General features: G+C 46.5%; 1 protein-coding gene across 1 annotated transcript; it reads left to right on the top strand.

Moving 5' to 3' along the window:
* Positions 1 to 1,744: 1,744 nt before the first annotated feature.
* On the top strand, positions 1,745 to 19,033 carry AKR1B1 (aldo-keto reductase family 1 member B). Its single transcript, XM_012739752.3, has 10 exons — positions 1,745 to 1,901; positions 9,988 to 10,155; positions 10,810 to 10,926; positions 11,966 to 12,043; positions 12,284 to 12,406; positions 12,910 to 13,016; positions 13,175 to 13,256; positions 13,866 to 13,949; positions 16,487 to 16,569; positions 18,640 to 19,033. Exons 1-10 carry the CDS (start codon positions 1,836 to 1,838, stop codon positions 18,680 to 18,682), a joined length of 951 nt encoding a protein of 316 aa, XP_012595206.1. The 5' UTR covers positions 1,745 to 1,835; the 3' UTR covers positions 18,683 to 19,033.
* The last annotated feature ends 460 nt before the right edge of the window (positions 19,034 to 19,493 follow it).

Genomic DNA, 19,493 nt, shown 5'->3' with positions numbered 1-19,493 from the left:
TGTTCTGTGTAAATTTTTCCAGTGCGGTGGGGGTGGGGGCACTTTTTAAGAAGCCACTAAACGGAAAATCACCAGAATGGAGTTTAGAGAGGTCCAGTTCCTGAGTCACTACCAGGCAGATGCAGTCCCGATCTTGCATAATTAGGTAAAAGATTACAGGGTGATGGAGCATAAAGAGCAGGTTGGGGTGAGGTAGAGCATCACGGAGAGAGAGGTTGCTGGAAAGAAACCAAAATTGTCTTCAAGGCTCTTCAAATGACTTTCCTTTGGCTATCTTGAAAAAAATAATGTGTTTTTATACCTGCTGATCAGGGCTGATCAATTTATTATTTAGTACCTTCTAATCTGAAATACTGAAAGCTATGATATTACAGCTAACTTTTTTCTTTTTCTTTTCTTTTCTTTTTAGACAGGGTCTTGCTTTGTCACCCAGGGTGGAATGCAGTGGCCCCATCATAACTTACTGAAACCTCCAACTCCCGGGCTAAAGGGATCTTCCTGCCTCAGCCTCCTGAGAAGCTAGTTGGGACTACAACGTATGCCAACATACCAGCTCTTTTTTTTTTCTTCTTTTTCTTTTTTAGAGACAGGGTCTTGCTATGTTGCCCAGGCTGGTTTCCAACTCCTGGCCTCAAGCAATTCCCCTGCCTCAACCTCCCAAAGCACCACCTAAGTTAACTTTTTCTTCTATGGGTTTCGGCCTATTCACTTTATTCCTTCTAGATAGTTTTGCTAACTGTACTGGAACTTGCCACTCTGATAAAGTCTCACTTTCCAAAGACTGAATAGAATCAGTCTTACTGATTCTGAATGGATAGTCTTACTTTCCAAAGTATTCTGTGTATTCCAGATCAACCTCATCAGGGCTTTCTAACCGTAAGAAATGCTAGCAGCCGGACTCAGCAGCTCACGCCTGTAATCCTAACACTCTGGGAGGCTGAGGCGGGTGGATGGCTTGAGCTCAGGAGTTCGAGACCAGCCTGAGCAAGTGCGAGACCAACTCTACTAAAAATAAAAACAAAAACTTACCTGGGCGTGGTGGCTCGCGCCTGTAATCCTAGCTACTTGAGAGGCTGAGGCAGGAGGATCACTTGAGCCCAGGAGTTTGAGGTTGCTGTGAGCTAGACTGACGCCATGGCACTCGCCCTGGACAACAGAGTGAGACTCTGTCTTAAAAGAAAAAAGGAAGCAAACAAACAGAAAAAGGCTTGTTGACCCACACTCAGAGTGTACAGACACAGCTAGCACCTAGGGTGGGGTGCAAAGACACCTCTAGGAGGCTACATACAGGCTGGGCAAACCCACATTTCATGAAGGTGTTCTGGAAAAATGTTGCAGGCTATTTCTCTGACATGCAGCTTTTTCTATGACTAAAGTGCACTAAACTACACGTGTAGTCAATACAGATTAAGGGCAGGGCATTTGTCAAATTCCCAAAGAGCAGCAAACTAGATTTGGACAGTAGGTAAATGCATTCTTCTGGGCTCTTAAGTAAAATTAAAACTTCTTTCTAGTCTATTTATTCATAGGATGCCTGTTACTTTTGATAAAGCACTCACTTTTCCACGCGCCACACAGCAGCCAGCGAGGTCTCTCCTGCCTCATGGAGCAGGGGCAAACCGTTGGGGCGGGGAGAATCCGGAGGCGCTGGGACCTAGCGGAAGAAGCGTTCTCGCCGACCCCCGGGCGCCTGCACGGCTGACCAATCAGAAGGCTCGTTCGCGCAGCCCCGCACCAATTGCAGGCACCCTTTCTTCGGGGCGCACAGGCTATTTAAAGGTCCGCGCCCCTGCCACCTCGGAACGGTTCCTGGCAGGGGTCTGTGAAGCTCAGCAATGGCCAACCACGTCGTGCTCTACACCGGCGCCAAGATGCCCATGCTGGGGCTGGGCACCTGGAAGGTAGGTGCCCTGCGGGGCGCGGTCCCGCGGCTCGCTTCGGGCTCCGTGCGGCCAGCGGCTGGGGCTGGGAGGGACCCGGAGTGACCCTGAGCCGTCGCGCCGCGGACGCCCGGCCTGCTGGGAGCCACACTCGCCTCACTGCGTGCCGGGCGCCGGGTCCCGGGAACCCGCGGGCTGGAGCCGGGTCTGCGGGGATGGGGCGCCGCGGCGGGCGGGGCCCGGCCTCCAGCGTCGCGCGGGGGGTCCTCCGTTTGGGAGCCGCGCGCGCTGGAGGCCGACCCGGCGACGCTTGGTGGGCGGCTCCCCAGGCCGCAGCTGGAATGCGGGCGGACGCCCGCGGAAGGGGCACCGGGAAAGTGGGCGTCCGGGACCCCGAGGACGGCGGAGCAGCCCGGGAGCCGGAGGCCGGAGCGAGATGTGCGAGCGGAGCGCCAGCCTTGCTCTTCGCGGGCACCGGTGGCGCCTTTGCCTAGCTGGTACACAGTTTGTCCTTAATCGGCTCAGCTGTTGCTCCCTCGGGAATAAGCGCCTCAGGCGGAGCCCGCGGAGGGCAGGTAATTTAATTAGATGGCGCGCGTTTGCCCGCAGCCAATCTCGGGCTGCCCTGGGTCTGTGGAACTGCACAGAAAACCTGTGCGCGCCATTGCTGGTTGGTAACTGTTAGCAGGCACCAGGGGTGACATTTTCCCCAGGAAACTTAGATACCTCGTACAGTGTGCCCGAGAAATGCCTCGCCTGACAAAAATGGAAATGGAACATGAAATATCATCACAGGTTATCTGAAAAATTTGAGAATAGGATATGAGAAAATGATTTAAAAAATAAAAATGATAGCCTGATTATCTGAAAATTGAGGAACACAGAAAGGTGACGCTGTGGGAGCTGAGGCAAAACCCAGTTTTTTGGTGGTTTTTTTTTTTCTCCTCCAAGAGGTGGGGGTCTGGCTCTGTTTCCCTGGCAGGAGTAGAGTGGCCTGATCAAAGCTCACCGCAGCCTCAAACTCCTGGGCTCAAGGGATCCTTCTGCCTCAGCCTCCCACGACAGACAAGGCCCACCACACCCAGCTGTTTTTTTCCGTATTTATTTGTAGAGACAAGGCCTCCTTATGTTGCCCAGGCTGTCCTGGAACTCCTGGCCTCAAGCAGTCTTGCCACCTCAGGCAGGAGCCGCCACTCCCGGCTTAAAATCCAATGTTTTTTAGCAGTTTGTAAATTAGCTTCAGGGTACTGTATATTACATTTACCAGCTATCACCAGGGTTTTTGTCATACGTGAACTTTGAATATGGACCCAGGCGTCGTCCATTTACACACAAAGAAGGTAAAACAGAAAAGATTGAGTGTACTGTGAGATGGTTTGAAGTAGGCCAGAGGAGTTTACCTCTTCCTTAAAACCTATGGCTGAAAATTAGTAAATATAAAAGTTGATGAGGAAAGGGTCATAGATTTGCTTCACGTGGGAAGTATTTCTTGGCCAAAATGATCAGTGCCTAATTTCTGTTTCTTCCAAAAAGTTCAGTAGTGGCTCTGAGCGTGTAATTGAATTATGACCGTGACACCAAGCTAAATTCCATCTGTTGCAGGTAATGCTCATAGAAAGGATGTGAAAAGATGCTTTCTTGACAAAAACAAATAGTCTTTTTTTCATATATGATGATGCAGCACACAGGCATACATGTGTAACTGGAATAAAAGTTTCACTAAAACAGTACTTACCCATACTGCATTCCAATATTTTTTATTCTGTTCCATTTTTCCAAAAAGCTATGGCTATAATTTAGAAATTAGTTTCTGGACCCTTCGTTTGAACATCACTACTCAAGAGTAAAAGGAATAAAATTTTATAAAATGGATTTCAAATCATTCATGTGAGCACTCAACACCCCAAAAGCTGTGTATTTGTTTAAAATAATATCATAAAAATCTGCATTCTGAGGCCGGGCGCTGTGGCTCACGCCTGTAATCCTAGCTCTTGGGAGGCCGAGGCGGGCGGATTGCTCAAGGTCAGGAGTTCAAAACCAGCCTGAGCGAGACCCCGTCTCTACTATAAATAGAAAGAAATTAATTGGCCAACTGATATATATATATAAAAAATTAGCCGGGCATGGTGGCGCATGCCTGTAGTCCCAGCTACTCGGGAGGCTGAGGCAGGAGGATCGCTTGAGCCCAGGAGTTTGAGGTTGCTATGAGCTAGGCTGACGCCACGGCACTCACTCTAGCCTGGACAACAAAGTGAGACTCTGTCTCAAAAAAAAAAAAAAAAAAAAAAAAATCTGCATTCTGGAAGACAAAGTTTATTGAAAACTAAGATAGTGTCTAGCTTGTTCACTGCTATTTTCAGCTTTTCTCACAGTGCCTGGCAAATATTGTAGTAGGTATCCAAAGTTGTGTGTTGAATTAATATGAAGAAGTAAAATAACTTTAAAGATAGCTATACAGTAAAAATGCCCACTTGTATTCCTGGGGTTGAGGAGGTGGGGCTGGTATAGAATTGTATAGAGGCATGTGGGTAGGGGCAAAATGGTGGAATAAATGGTATAAGTATGGACTTGGGGTAGATTTTCTTTTTTTCTTTTTTTTTTTTAAATGACTTAGTATCTTTCCCCTGGGTACAGATTCCTTTGCAGATGCTCCACAGCGATGTGGTCATTTGCTTGTCTTTGTGACACCTGGAGGAGGCTCTGCAAGTGGGTGCAGAGCCACCCATGGAACTTTCCATATCATAGTAGCTGTGTTCTACCATTCAGACCCTCAGCAGGGCTCTAGTAGTCTCCAGTCTACTGTTTTATTGAAGATCCTCAAACTCCCTTCTCTCTTCAGAGGTGAGGGTTTCATGCAGGTGGGAGGCCATCTCTGCCCTACACCCCAGGTGGCTTAGAAAGGGTTTCCTCCTGGCATGTTTGCCTTCCCCATTAGGATAGTCACTAAGCCCATAGCCTTGTATTTCCAGGAAGCCTTTAAAATAGAGATGACCTCTGATGCCAGCCAGTGTTCTCTTACTCGTAGTGTTTTTGACCTAGTTGAAAAATTGTTGGTAGTAAATGGTCATTATAACTCTCCCATGTACACTAGGAATGCTTAGAATGGAGGTACAACTGTGTTTATCAATCTTTTCCCCGTTATCACCTTCCCTTCCCAGCTAGGAGCCTTGTGAGATATATTTTCCCTAATTGCACCCCAATAAAATTTTAATATCACAGATTATATTGTGCATTTGTTTATGTCCTGTAGCCTTTTAGAGGGTCACAACCTTTTTAAAAGCTAAGATTGGGGTTTTTTGCCCCCCCCCCCCCCACACACACCCAGGAACCACTTTTTGCCTCTTTGGAGACTGTAGCATCCCCTTTGAGAGTGCATGAAGTAGAAGAAAATATGCCAAGAAAGACTTCCTGCCACTTTGTCCTTGTAGTGGCCGGAATCTCAGGATGAGAGAGAATGTAGAGGCACTGTGGACATCGCAGCTAACACTAGAGCTTGGTTTACTGTTCTCCTGCCTAGTCTCCCTGCAGGCCTTCATCTCTCCAGCTCTTCAAGATCAATGACATTTAAAAAAAGTCCTGTCCCTGCAGGTCCAGTCTTGGTCCATCCACACATCAAACAAGAGGAAGCAGCAGTGTCTTAGAATTAAGGACAGAGTGATTAAAATAGATCGGGAGGAACTTATTCTCTATGCTTGTTGGCAAACGTGTTTGTGAGCTTTAATGTAAGATATTAGCCAGATTGACTGTTACAGTGTGATAAGGCAGTGGGAAGGATCGTTCTTCATCAGTCAGTGTTTATCATTTGAAATGGTAGTTGTATATTAAACTGTAAAATGAATTTGGACACACGAGCCAAGTGAGGTTAGTTTATCTACCTTAAACAATGAAAAGTACACTTTCTGTTGACTGGATAGTACATGAAAGAGGTAGCACTTGGTAATCGTTCTCTGGATGTTCCCTGATGTTTATGGCTCCTTGATGATGTCTGGAGTCTGCCTTTGTATGCTCACATTAAGTCTGTTCACATCAGAAGCTATATTTTCCTATTTCTTGCTTCAGGATTATCATTGGCACACTATTTTCAAATTCCTCACCCAAGATGGGTTTTTCCCCCCAAAGTGAAGTTTCCTTTATTCCCCCCCACCACTTCATTTCAAAAGTAATACATGCTAACTAGAGTAATTGAAAAAAAAGAAAATACAAGAAGTACAGAGTTCCTTCTTCCCAGAGATCCCCATAGCTAATACTACAAAGGATTTAATCTCTGAGGTTCTTTGTTTTCACTGTAGACACTGTCCTATAATCATCTTTCTGTTTGGAGCTGTGATTTTTTTTTTTTTTTTGACTTCAAGAGGAAGTAGAGGAATAATGTCCTCAAGTAACTAGTAAGACCCACAAGCAAAAGGGAGGAAGATTAGGTATTGTTTTTGTTTCATTTTCTTAGAGCCCAGGCTGGTATACAGTGGTTTGATCTTAGCTCACTGCAACCTTAAACTCCTGGGTTCAAGTGATCATCTGCCTCAACCTCCCAAGTAGGTGGGACTATAGGCATGCACCACCCCACTCAGTTAATTTATTATTATTTTGTAGAGACAGACCTTGCTATATTGCCCAGCCTGGTCTCAAACTCCTGGCCTCAAGCAATCCTCCTGCCTTGGCATCGCAAAGCGCTGGGATTACAGGTGTGAGTCTCTAATCCAAGATTAGGTTTTAAAAGGAGTGTTGTGTGTATCTGTGTGAGAGCTACACTCATATTATCTGAGTTGGTATTTGCTGGCCTGTGAGCGCTATAAAATGACGAAGCAGGGCTTGTAGAAAGGGGAACTCAGGGGCAGAGGCTTCTCACTGCCATCACTTGGTGCCATCAGCCCAGAACGTTGTAAAATTGCTGCCTAGCGTAGAGCTTTGAGGAGGCAGAAGGTCCAAGGGGAATGGGCATGCATGGATTTGCCCAAGTCACGGGACAGATTAGTGGCAGGATTGGGTTAGAAACATGTAGTATTTGTACAATTCAGCTATTTGTAATTTGGGTGTTTCATTTGGGTTTCTACAGATAGAAGCATGTTTTCATGGATTATCTTTTTATAAGTCTCAATCAGGATTCTTTCCTTCTGTTTGTATTTTCCTTATGTTGACATGGAATGGGGAGATATTGTAATCATTTTAGCATTCCCAAGTTTATTGAATGGTTTCTCACCAGAACTTAAGTTGGCTGCTTCATTATTGATAAGGGAAATTAGTGTCTTCAGGGAAGGATTCAACATTGAGATAATTAATGTTGAATATAGTTGTAGATTCTGGTACATTTTTATTCCAGAAGGTGACTTTTTTCCCTTATCAGTGCTGATAGCACTTTGGTCACCTTCCCAGGACATGTGTCTCCAGCTAATCAGTATGCTATCCGGCAGTCAGGAAGCAGCAGCTGCTTTTTTTCCCCACAATTGTAACCAAAATTTAATTCTAAGGATGCTCATAAAACAAATCACGAATGACAGCATGAAAAAAAAATCTTGCACAGTAACTGAAAGTTCAACTCTGCAATGTATCCTTACACTGGCAGGACATTGGTATTAATTTGATTATCTCAAATTTCCAAATAAAGAAAATTACAAACATTATATTCATATATAGCAATCACATAAGGAACTTAGGACCTAAAGCAAAGGTAAAATTTCTTTGAATTTATCAGATTATATACTAATTAGGCAACCTCTGCCCAGCATGAAAACTAGTTGGATTTTTTAGAAACCTCTCATTTAGTATAACGGTGCAACTTTTATTTTCAAAGACTGCTTGTTCAACAATAGCTGCATACTATATCCCAGATATGAAAAACAAAGGTAAATCTTAGTTCAGTTTTTCCTAGTTTTGTTTCTGTATTTTAAAAAATCCACACTTCAGCTTGGCAAGATTTAGAGGTTTATTATCAGTCTTTGCTAAAGTTCAAAGCAAATTCAATTTCGCTTAAGGGAACATTGTAAAGTAACAATTCTTTGTATTAATATTATATAGCTCATATGATCCATCTCAAACCATAGAGAATTATACCTTTTGTGTCACTGTCTCAAGAGACAAACAAGTTTGAACAGCTAAACCATCTTAAAAATACACCAGGCTTCTGAAGTCAGCTTCTTCGTGACCTCTTGTCATCATATCTGTCTTTGACTTTCTTTAAAAATGTCACATGAACTTTTTTTAGTTTTATACCAACCATTCACAACCTTGGTTTTCCTAGTCTTTGCTCTTCTGATTCCAAGGAATTGAAAAACCAATTTAAAAAAAAACAAAGGTGACTATATGGGGTGGGGATCCACGACCTCCCAAATGACAGTTCCTGACTTTGGGTATCCAGGGTGCGGTCTCCTTCAGCTTTCCTCCAGCAGCTCCAGGCTCACATTCTCCCAGCACAGAGACCCCAGCAGAACCAGGGCTTGTCTCAGTAGTTCCAGCTCAAGTCCAAAGATTGAGTCTCATGGCCTAGCTTTGGCCATGTTCCTGCCCCTGCGCCAGTCACTGTGGCAGGTGGTATGTGGCTAGATCAGGCCTGGGAAGTGTGTGCTCCCGTCTGTCCAGGTCTTGGGCTGTGAAGTGGCCAGGCAGGCACAGGACAGGGCACGCAGCAGCAGAGCAGCTACTCAGAGGAAAATCAGTTAAGGTGCCATAAAGCCAGAAGAAAGTTGTGTGTGCTGGGCAAACACTTTCCTCACCCAGGTTCCCAGTTGTCCTTTCTCTTGGGCAGGGTTGTGCTCTGCCCTCCTTGCTCATATCAGTGATGGCTGTGCCCAGGACACCATAGAAAACCTGTGGCAGGTCATTCTTTTCTGGACATGCTGAGATTGTCTTCTCTGTTACTGTTCCTCAATTGTGCAGAGTGGGGAAGGCTGCAGGTGCAGCTTCTGCAGTTCTCCAGGGACATAGGATGTTGCCAGATCATCTGAAGGCCTTCTGTTAACTTACACATGAGGCTAGCATCCGTGCTGGCTTTCTGGGTTCCCCTGTGGTGGGGAGCCAGCTCAGCTGCTGACAGGCTCTGGTACTGGGCTGTGTTCTCCTGGTCCTCCCTCCTGCCTATTCACAACAGCTGATGTCAAAACAGCAGACATTTGCAACTGCTAATGGCCCGGGGGGGGGGGGTCATTTGTTTCCACCCCAGCTCTCCAGAGGAATGTGCTCTGTTCACTTGATAGTCCGTTGCACACATGTTTGTTGTTCAGCTGTCTGATCAGACCAGGAGCAGCACGGAGGTGAGGGACATGTCTGTGCGCTCTGTCTGGGTGCTGGTGAAGCTCAATGCTATGCAGGCACTTCCTCCTCAGCAGCCAGGCTGCCCCACTCTGGTGGTCAGATGGTTAGGCCGTGGATAGCCATTCAGTCATTTGCTGGGCTGACCACAGACCATATGGGAATCTTCCATGGTTCCTACCTTTCAACTCTTTTCTCTCTGCTAATGTCTCTGAGGAGCCATCTCCCTATCTCCACACCTTGAAGCAGATCCTCATGTGCTAAGAATTAACGCACAGGCCTTTAAGTCAGCATCTGTAACATTCATGACCTCATGATTCATGATCATCTCTCAGAACTGCTTATAAGCAAGTGGTCATCAGTGCCAGAATCCATGGCTGATGAAACGGAAAGGCAGGCAGTCACTGGCTGGCCTCAGGAACCAGTTGGGAATTGAGGTCAATAGCACAGCTATTTTTGAAATATTTTGAGCTATTTTAAGGCATTGATTTCCCTTAGTATCTCAGGATTCAGAAAGTGGGGAGTTTTTTTAATACACTGGTTTATTAATCAGTGAATGTGAAAAACCAATAAAACAAGACAGCTTCAGCATATCTTTTAAAAGTGACCTACACTGCTACTAAGTAGCTGTCAGATTCTCCTGCCATGAAATAATGCAGTATTTCACCTCAATTTTCCCATGTCCGAGGGCTGAGAGTTTAGAATACTGCTTCAGAAGTATACCCTGGCCTGTCTCTGCTGAACGTAAAGGAACAGGTGCTTCAGCAAGGATCAGTGGTTTGCACTGCCCCTCTTCATTAGCTTCATGCAAACTCTGTGTTCTGTTTTGTGTTGGCTCCATGGGTTACGTTGTTTTTTGTTTCAGTCCTCTCCAGGCCAGGTGACTGAGGCTGTGAAGACAGCGATTGACATCGGGTACCGCCACATTGACTGCGCCCACGTGTACCAGAATGAGCAGGAGGTGGGATTGGCTATCCAGCAGAAGCTCAAGGAGAAGGTGGTGACACGGAAGGAGCTCTTCATCGTTAGCAAGGTGCCACTCTGCAGGGGACCCTGGGGGAGGGACTCTAGTTCACATTTATCCAATGGCAGCATCAGCTTAGGAGCCAAGTCTATACTCTGAGTTCAACCACTGTTATCACTCAGCAGGCGATTCTTATCGGGGAAACGTGTTACCCAAGGCCGTAAAGGGCTCCACAGCTTGCCTGTCCATGGCTGTCTGTTAGATAGTTGTTCATCTGGACCCATTGGTTAGAGCCCCATGCTGATGAAGCTGATGTTTGGGTTGGCACTTCCTTTCCAAGGAATTACCTTCAAGGACGGAACTTAGCTCCCATCTGTAGACGAAGCTTTGCTGCTGGTGGATGCTATTGCTGTGCAAAGGATGTCAGGTGGGAGGGTGAGGCTGGCTCCACAGAGACCAGCCTGGTGAGAAAATTGCTCTGAGAACTCATGTTTAGAGCCTAGGGATGACCTATCTGTTCTATTTTATTTTATGCCTTCTCTTTGGTCCTTTCGCAAGGTTTCCTTGACCTGGTCATCCTACCTTTCTTTGGAAAGTTAAATAGCATCATGGTGAAATGCATAGGTTGTGAGGAGAGTGTTCTATCTTGGAGCTGTCTGGCCCCCAGCCAGGAAGCTGCCTTGAGCTGGGCAGTGATAAGATGTGCTTTCTCACTGGCTCCAGCTGTGGTGCACGTACCATGAGAAGAACTTGGTGAAAGAAGCCTGCAAGAATACGCTCAGGGACCTGCAGCTGGACTACCTGGACCTCTACCTTATTCACTGGCCGACAGGCTTTAAGGTACGGGGCACAAGGCTCAGCCGAGATCCCCTGTGGCTCAGGTACAACCTCTGGTGTGTTTTGAGCTTCCTTATTAGCAGCTTATGTATGGGTAGCCTCTCTGTCCTTGCTGCACAAGGTGTGGCCTGTGGACCAGCAGCAAAGGCATCCCCTGGGAGCTTTTTAGATATCAGTCTCAGGTCTACCCAGGCCGTCTGAATCCCAGCCATCACTGACTTATGTATACCCTTCCTCCAAGTTTGAGGAACACCAGTCTTTGCCATTTGGTGATTGTGTATGTGTAAGTTAAAACTTGATGTCAGCAAATGGCTGCTGTCTGTCCTGCACACGGCCATGAGACACAGTCAGCCCTTGTGGTCCCCTGCTTCCCCGTCTAATTCCAGTCACTTATACACACCCACCCTACATGTGTGTGTGAGTCCCCGCTTAGATTGCACATACATACACCATCCTGCAGAAGCCAGATCAGTATCTGTTGACAGCTTTGTTCTTTGTGCAAGAACTCTGGAGTTATTATGCCTTTTGCTTTCTGTCTAGCCACTGGCTCAGTTTTCTGTTGTCAGCCAGGTTGCATGTGTGTGGCTTTTATCCTAGGGCTCTATTTTACTGCACTGTAGCATACTGAGGAGGACTTGTCTTTCCTCTTTTGTTTTCTGTGACAATCCAGCAAGGCTTGACCAGATGGTGGTTTTATAGGCCAGTGATGACCAGGGCTTGGGCCCCATGAGTCCTGGTCTGGACTCCTTCCCCTGTCCACATGCTGCAGTGCATGATGGGGCTAATCTCAGTGACTGAGTATTGTGCATATCTCTATCAGACAGTCTCCCTGCTCCCACCCATTTGTTAGAAAAATGTCTGGGGCTTCCAGGGCTGGCTGTCTGTTTCCTTTTCATACTGGCACACAGATTGACCTTTAATTATCTTCCAAAAACTTAGCTAGCTGTGATGGTTTAAAAATTTTTTTAGATGAAGCTTCCCCCAAGCAGGTCTGTGAGGGGCTGTTACTGATTGTTTTGTTTGATTTTGATTATAATGACAGACTGGGAAGGAATATTTTCCACTGGATGAAGCAGGTGACGTGATTCCTAGTGACACAGATATTTTGGACACATGGGCGGTAAGATGGTCCCTGATTGAACCTTATTCCTAATTGCTGGTTCCCTGTTCTCCTGAGGAGTGAGCTACTATGTGTTTTCTTTACATTGCATTTTGTCATCCTGTCACTATTTTTTGCTCTTCTTATCTCATTGAAGCCTGTCTGGCTTTCGTGTTACTGTCTCTTGGCTTCTGAACTAGCCGGCACTGAGTAGTGAGGACATCTGGGCTCATTCTGCACCACCCGGTCTTTTCTCTTTAGGCCATGGAAAAGCTGGTGGATGAAGGGCTGGTGGCAGCTATTGGCATCTCCAACTTCAACCATCTCCAGATTGAGAGGCTCTTGAACAAACCTGGCTTAAAGTATAAGCCAGCGGTTAACCAGGTAAACTACACCGGGGAAGCTGGAATTGATGGGATCTTGTTTTACTGTCTGATCCTGGTAGTTATTTCTTGTCCACATCACCCAGCGAGTGGCCAGGAGGCAGGTCCTGTGCCTTGGCAGTGTCCTGGGTTATGATTCAGTATGACAGGGCAAATCTGGGAGTGGAAACTTGGAGGACAGAAAGGGCTGAGCCTGGCTTGTGACAACTTGGGTTCTGACACATGAGCAGCACTCAGCCATTGAGATCCCTGGACCTGTGACAGTTGACAAATGACTAAAGCCAGAAAAGGCCTTTAGGGTCTACGGCCATAGAACATCAGTAACAAGATCATTGTTCTGAATGTCAAAGACACTAGCTGGGATATATAGAAAGTTGTTGTAGCTTATCTGGGCAATATGACATTTGAAGAAGTAGGAAGGGACTTTTGCAAGGGGAACTTCATCTGTGTGAGGTCATCTTGTGCCTTCAGTGCCAACTTCAGCCCTCTCGTTTGCCTTTGCAGATTGAGTGCCACCCATACCTAACTCAGGAGAAGTTAATCCTGTACTGCGAGTCTAAAGGCATTGTGGTGACTGCCTATAGCCCTCTTGGCTCTCCTGACAGGCCCTGGTGAGCTTTCCATGGGGTTGTGTTCTCTTGTCACGTGGTGAAGATTAGAAATGACTAAAAAAAAAAAATTCAGGATGGGAGGATTAGGATTTGGGTTGCTGGCTGCCTTGAGTGGCAATGATGACAGCTGTTGACCCGGACCATCTTTCTGTCCTCAGGGCCAAGCCCGATGACCCATCCCTCTTGGAGGATCCCAGGATCAAGGCGATTGCAGCCAAGCACAATAAAACCACAGCCCAGGTACAGCCATTTCCAGGTGCTCGTGACTGTTCCCAGGACTCCCTATGTTCTTGATTCTCCCCATTAGCCAAGAGGGAGTGGTGATGGAGCCCCTCAGACCCTCACTGGCAGTGCAATTTTGGGATCCTGGAGAAAGTGCACGGATTAGGACTTCAGAAGACTCTGCCGTGGGCTCGCACAGCAATAGTACTTGCCCCTGCTGCCTGCCTTATAGACTGCCACAGGGTCAGCATTTGGTAGTTTATGTGGAAGCTCATTTCTGTACAAATATGAGACCTCTTATTATCAGCTATGTGGGAAATGTTCTCTAACATATAACCAGGTGTAATATGAGTTCCTAGCAGTGGAATGTCTCACTGTGGTCTCCTAATTTACCTGGAAACATTGAAGTATGTGGCACAGTGGCTAAGAGCAGGACCCTGGAGTCAGATCTGGCCTTGAATGTGACCCCTTCCTGCTGCTAGGTGTGACCTGAATATCTCAGAGCCTCTTTTCTCACCTGTGAAGTTGTAGCATGTTCCTCTTCGGGTAATTTGTATGATGCTGAGTGAGATGGAGATGCGGAGTGCCTGGGTTATATGCACACTCATCACTTCTCTGGGTTCACAGGTTCTGATCCGGTTCCCCATGCAGAGGAACTTGGTGGTGATCCCCAAGTCTGTGACACCTGAACGCATTGCTGAGAACTTTCAGGTAATTCCCCAGCTGGTCAGCCCTGGCCTTCCTCAGTGTAGTAGGGGATGGGAAGACTCTTCACAGGGCCTCTCATCCCATCCCTGGATTGTCATCTGTGGGAGCCCCCCCATCCTGTCCCCTCTCAGGCTGGGGAGCTGGCTTCAGTAAGCTGCAGTGAGCAAACTGGACTCGAGACTGATTCTTCATTGGTGCAACTGTGTGCAGGGGACAGGCTCTCTGCCTCAGTGGCCCCATGGTATGCGTGCATACACGTTTGCTGAGGCTCTCAAATGACACTAAGCATTTGTCTTGAAAGAAAACCTCACTTTTGAACAACTCTGCCTGGGTTTGCATGGGAGCACCATTAGTTACTAGCTGTATGATCTTAGACAAGTTACTTAACTGGCCCATGTCTCAGTTTCCCCATCTGTAAAATAACTATTTCAGGGGTTGTGAGGAAGATTAAATAAGATGATGCACCACAGCTATTCACACACTGCGTGGTGCCCTAGTAACTGCTCAAGAAATGTGCTGATAAGCCCAGGGGTTGCAAAGGACCCTCCAGGGTACTTAGCCCACCCAGTAGCTCTGCAAAGAGCCCGTGTGATAATGGACAGAGCATGGGCTTGTATCAGGGAACCAGGGAGTGTTCGGTGTGGGCACCCAGAGCACCCTCGAGAGCAGCCAGGGCTGCCTGGAGTTTCCTCCCTCCCTGCCTGGCTCTTTCTTGCCCCAGGGAGAGGGGCCAGGCTGGGAGGAGAGCCGCTGCAGGAGGGTCCTGATGGCCCTGGAGCCTCTGCTCTCACTGAGCAAAGTGGATCTGCCAAGGATACTCCCTCTTCACTTAGGATCTGGCTTGGAGTGTGGCATGGCCAGGGGGCCCCTCAGCAAACGGACAGCTGTTTCCACAGCGAGCAACTAATTTTGCCTGGTTCCACTGGCTAGAGGCTGACCAATAACACATGCCACTTGTCACCTTAGGAGGCTAGGGTGAGGGTGAGCATGGGGGAGAGGAGTGGGGTTTATTGTTTAGCAGAGGAGACAGTTTTCTTCTTACATACAGATTTAACTAGTCAAGATACAGTGCAGAACAGTGGCCACTGTGGGAATAAAGGCATATCATCCTACTAGAATTGGATCCTTTGTTTTCTTGTCTTATTTTTTAACAATATTAGAAAAGAAAAAAATGACTAATCTCAAAATGCTCACCTAATTTTATTATTTTTTCATCTTACTGTGTAGTCTTTCTGCATTTTTCCATAGTTGTAATCACAGGGTCTGTAGCAGCCTCTGTCTCTGATCCTCTGAGGCTAAGGGCTGTCCTTGGCTCTGGCTGTATGTGCAGCCCCTCCTGGCTCCCACCCAGTACTGCTGCCTGCCTGCCATGTCTGCCTGCCTTACCTGCCTCTCTATCTACCTGCCTGCCATGTCTGCCTGCCTTACCTGCCTCTCTATCCGCCTGCCTCCATGTCTGCCTGCCTGCCTACCTCCTAGCCTCCATGCCAGCTGAGTTCTTCCATACAGTCTGCTGCCTTCATGCAAGTGGTTCTCTCTGACCGATAGATACACCTTTCTTGCCATCTATGTGAAAACCTTATTATTCTTAGGCCATCTCAAATACTATCTCCTCTTTGGTCATGTCCTTCAGTTCTCCGGTTGGAATTCATTTCTAATACCTCAGGTCTTCTGGAGTATTTTAAGTTCTTTTACAGTGTATAATTATTCTTTGTATTATAGCTGTTTAAATACCTCTGTCCTTTGTTTGCTTTGTTGTAAACAGAGGCAAAGACACATGTCATATTACCCATGGTTATATTCATTACAGTTCTTACTACAGAAGTGCTTGGTAGTGTTACTGAAATGAAATAAATGGAATAAAAAGTATCGTTTTGCTTGGAGGTTCTGAAAGGGAATGACTGTTTTCATTGTTCCATGTACTGTGTTTCCCCGAAAATAAAACCTACCCATAAAATAAGCCCCAGCAGGATTTCTAAGCATCTGTGCAATGTAAGCCCTACCCCGAAAATAAGACCTAGTGATGAGCGTGGCTACGCAGTGTATCTGCACAACCCATGCATTTCATCTCGGAGTGGTAAAGAAGACGAGCAGCCCTTCTCATCTGCCCTGTGAGAGCTCTATTGCTCAACAGGAGAGATTGGGGCCAATGGTTCTAAAGAAATAGAGTCACAAGAAATTCAGGATGGAATTCAGGGTTTGGAGAGTTATGATTATGTTCCAGAAGAAGACAACTTAACTATATTTGAATAAATGTAGATTGTTGTACTGAACTTAAAAAAAATAACACATCCCCTGAAAATGAGCCTTAGGGTGTCGTCTTGAGGAAAAATAAATATAAGACCCTGTCTTATTTTCGGTTAAACATGGTAGTACCTAGTCAAAACATGTGCATTCCCTGAATAGTAACATGATAATCCTCTATGTTTAGTTTACCTTCTACTCCTCCCTGCTGAAAGCCGTGGAAGACAACTCATCTGGTCCTGCATAATATTCTGTCTTTGACTTGTTTGCAGAGTTTATTGGATTTTGTTTTTTAGGTCTTTGACTTTGAACTGAGCAGCGAGGATATGACCACCTTACTCAGCTTCAACAGAAACTGGAGGGTCTGTGCCTTGATGAGGTGAGTGAGTCCCAGTGTGACAATCAGTTCCCAGTCATCGGATGCTGCAGGACAAAAGAATGATCCCTTGTAGGCCTTAATGGCCATGTCCTTTTGTCACAGCTGTCTTGCTTTTGCACATTACCTTGCTTTGGCACCCACATGCAGCAGGAAACATTTAAACCTGCGTCAACTGAACTGCACAAAGCCATGGGGAAAATGTCAAGAGATTTGCTGTCTTCTCTCCCCAACCCAGAGGCACTGTCAGCCTAACCTGGAATAACTACCTGTTTTGGCATTTAATTTTTAAATTTCAGTGGCTCCTCTGAAACCAGGTGATCTCAGGTGGCTGTGAGTCAAATTATGGCAGAATTTGCCTGGGACTCTTTGTATTAATGGCCCTAATAAAAGGAAGTAGGAAGACTGTGGTGCTGGGGCTTGACAGTCCCAGCTCTGACACTAGTAAGCCACATGACTGAGAATGTCACTTACCTGCTGTGACCAGCAGAGTCACTAAAGGCCACTCCAGCTGTACATTCCCCAATTCTTTGTATTTCCTTTGAGTTATTGTTTGGAATCTGAGAGAGATTACTAGAAAGATTTTTTTTCCCTTTTCCTACCAGTACAATAACTAGGTAATGTTTAAAACTTTCTGCTTTCAAGAAGCAACTTCCCATGTTTCAATGGAGACTAAGACCCTACTCCTCAGTCACCATCCTTGTTCTTGTCTGAGCTCTGTTTCTGCTCTCTCCTTTGGTACTTCTTTTCTAAGCAAAATTTGAACATTCCCTAAATGGGGTATGGTGCCAGCTTTCTCTTTCCACTTCTGTGCTCACACCCTATATAGTTCAGAGTTTGCTCCACTGGTGGCTTCAGCCACAGCCCCAGGCAGATGTCTGCCAAGTTTACATGGGGCCATAACTCTCCTGTCTTCAGGCAAATGCATGCTTGACGAGCCTGTTCCTGTCACACTGTGACCTCAGGCTCTAAATAGGCCACAAACAGAGCTTATCATGAGCAGCTACACCCAGACCCTTTGAAAGGTTCTTAACCTTTAGACATTAAAATCTTTTTTTGGATCTAATAAGCAAGGGAAAGAGAAGTGAGTGAGTCACCAAGATATATCTGTTCTTTCAGAATCTATCCCATTCATTCAGTTTTCCCTTTCCCCTCCCACTGTGAGCAGAGTATACTGAAGCCTCGGGCTGACAAACCACAGTGATTTTCTAATTGTTCCTTTTCCATTTAGACTCCTCCCACCCTCCAGTGCTATTCTAAAAGCAGTGTCAGATTGTCCTGTGCACTACTGAGATAGTGGGGGTGGGTTGGGGTTGGAGTGGGGAGGAAGAGGCTGGCCCTGATAACGGCCAGGTCTCCCAGGGAGCTGTGAATATTTCAGTCAGAGCTGTATACTGCAAGCTGGGTTCACCCTGGGCCTTTCACACCCTGCCTAGCCAGTCTTTCCAGTGTCCTTGCCGTCTGTTCCCAGCAGGAGCTACTGGCCCTAGCAGATGGACGGTGAGCCTTGGCAAACACACCTGCACCTCTCAACCCTGTTCCTTCCCTCTGTGTTTCCAGTATCAAATCCTCTACTATTGTGTTGGACTCTTTTCACCTCCCGAGGCTTCTGGAGATGTCTCCTGCGTCCTTGGAGCATTTGGTGGTATTTCACTCATCCTTTGGGATTGAGTCACAAATAGACTTTTGACATCTCTTATATTATTACCTCTTTGCTCTTAGCATCTTACTGTCTTAAGTAAGAAGGATGTAATCTGGTACCGCCAGCTGGACTAAATTACTGGGAGGCAGGAATCCTCTTGCCACGCTGCATGGCCTAGGCCCAGTATTGGGCACGTGGGGAGTGTGGTGTCCATCACACAAGTGCTTGGTGACAGCCCATGGCAGAGGGGCCTGTAGGGTGAGCCGCTTGCCCCAGCTGCAGACTTCTAAAGACTCAGAACTGGCTTGTCGCCTCTGAGGCCTCTCTTTTTGCCTATAATGAGACACTTAGCATTTCTGTGTATTAAGAGTTTGTCTTAGCAAACATCACTTCCTTGAAAAGCAGATGTGTGTTCTCTTTTCTCCTGACAGCTGTGTCAACCACAAGGATTACCCCTTCAAGGAGGAGTTTTGAAGCTGTGGATGCCTGTTCTTCCCAAGTGACCTATACCTGTTTTTCCTGCCTCATCTTCCTTGCAAATATAGTACGGCCTCAGCAAGCTGCAGGCTGAACAGTGAGGGCTTGTCTAGCTTGTTGTTGGGTCTGAAGAGCAGTATCAGTAGAGTAAAAGCCTTTTCCAGTTTTCTTTGCCGTTTGTGCCCAGATGGGGAAAATAAAACCTGAAAAATATCCTTTTCTGACCAAGGAGAAGCAAAATCTATAAAGTCGAAATAGTGCCACTAACAGAGTTTTGACTCTTGAAACTGTAATCCTTTTAGTCAGATGAATCTTTGCTTCAAATAAAAAGTGCTTTTCTGAGCTCAATCCTGTTCCATTTTGTTTTGGGTTTGGGGAATAAGGCACCTTCTGTCCCACTCCCAACCTTCATCCCCTATACCCACAGAGCAGGCCAGTAATCTATGCTGCAGGGATGAGGACTTGGCTTTTCTTTTAGTTGGGGTCCCCTCACTTCAGAACTTTACCGATTTGGCTTTAGGGCAGTGGGTCTCATCCTGGCCTCGCACTGGATTCGCCTGGGAGCTTTTTGATGATTGGTGACGTCTGTACCTCACCCTGGAGACTGGGTTGTGGCCAGGACATCAAGAGTTTGCAAGCTCCGTGATTCTCAGTGATTCTAATGTGCAGCTAAGGCTGAGAACTGCAGCCTTAGGGCCAAATCAGGACATAAACCCGCTTTCCATTTCACAGATTACTTGGTTGTCCTGCTGCCTTTAAAGGCCGAAGTGAGATGTTTACTAAGCAGCACTACCTGAGAGACACTGCT

The sequence above is a fragment of the Microcebus murinus genome, chromosome 9 (genome assembly GCF_040939455.1).
Source record: "Microcebus murinus isolate Inina chromosome 9, M.murinus_Inina_mat1.0, whole genome shotgun sequence".
Classification (NCBI taxonomy): domain Eukaryota; kingdom Metazoa; phylum Chordata; class Mammalia; order Primates; family Cheirogaleidae; genus Microcebus; species Microcebus murinus.
This window is presented reverse-complemented; position numbering and strand designations above follow the sequence as displayed.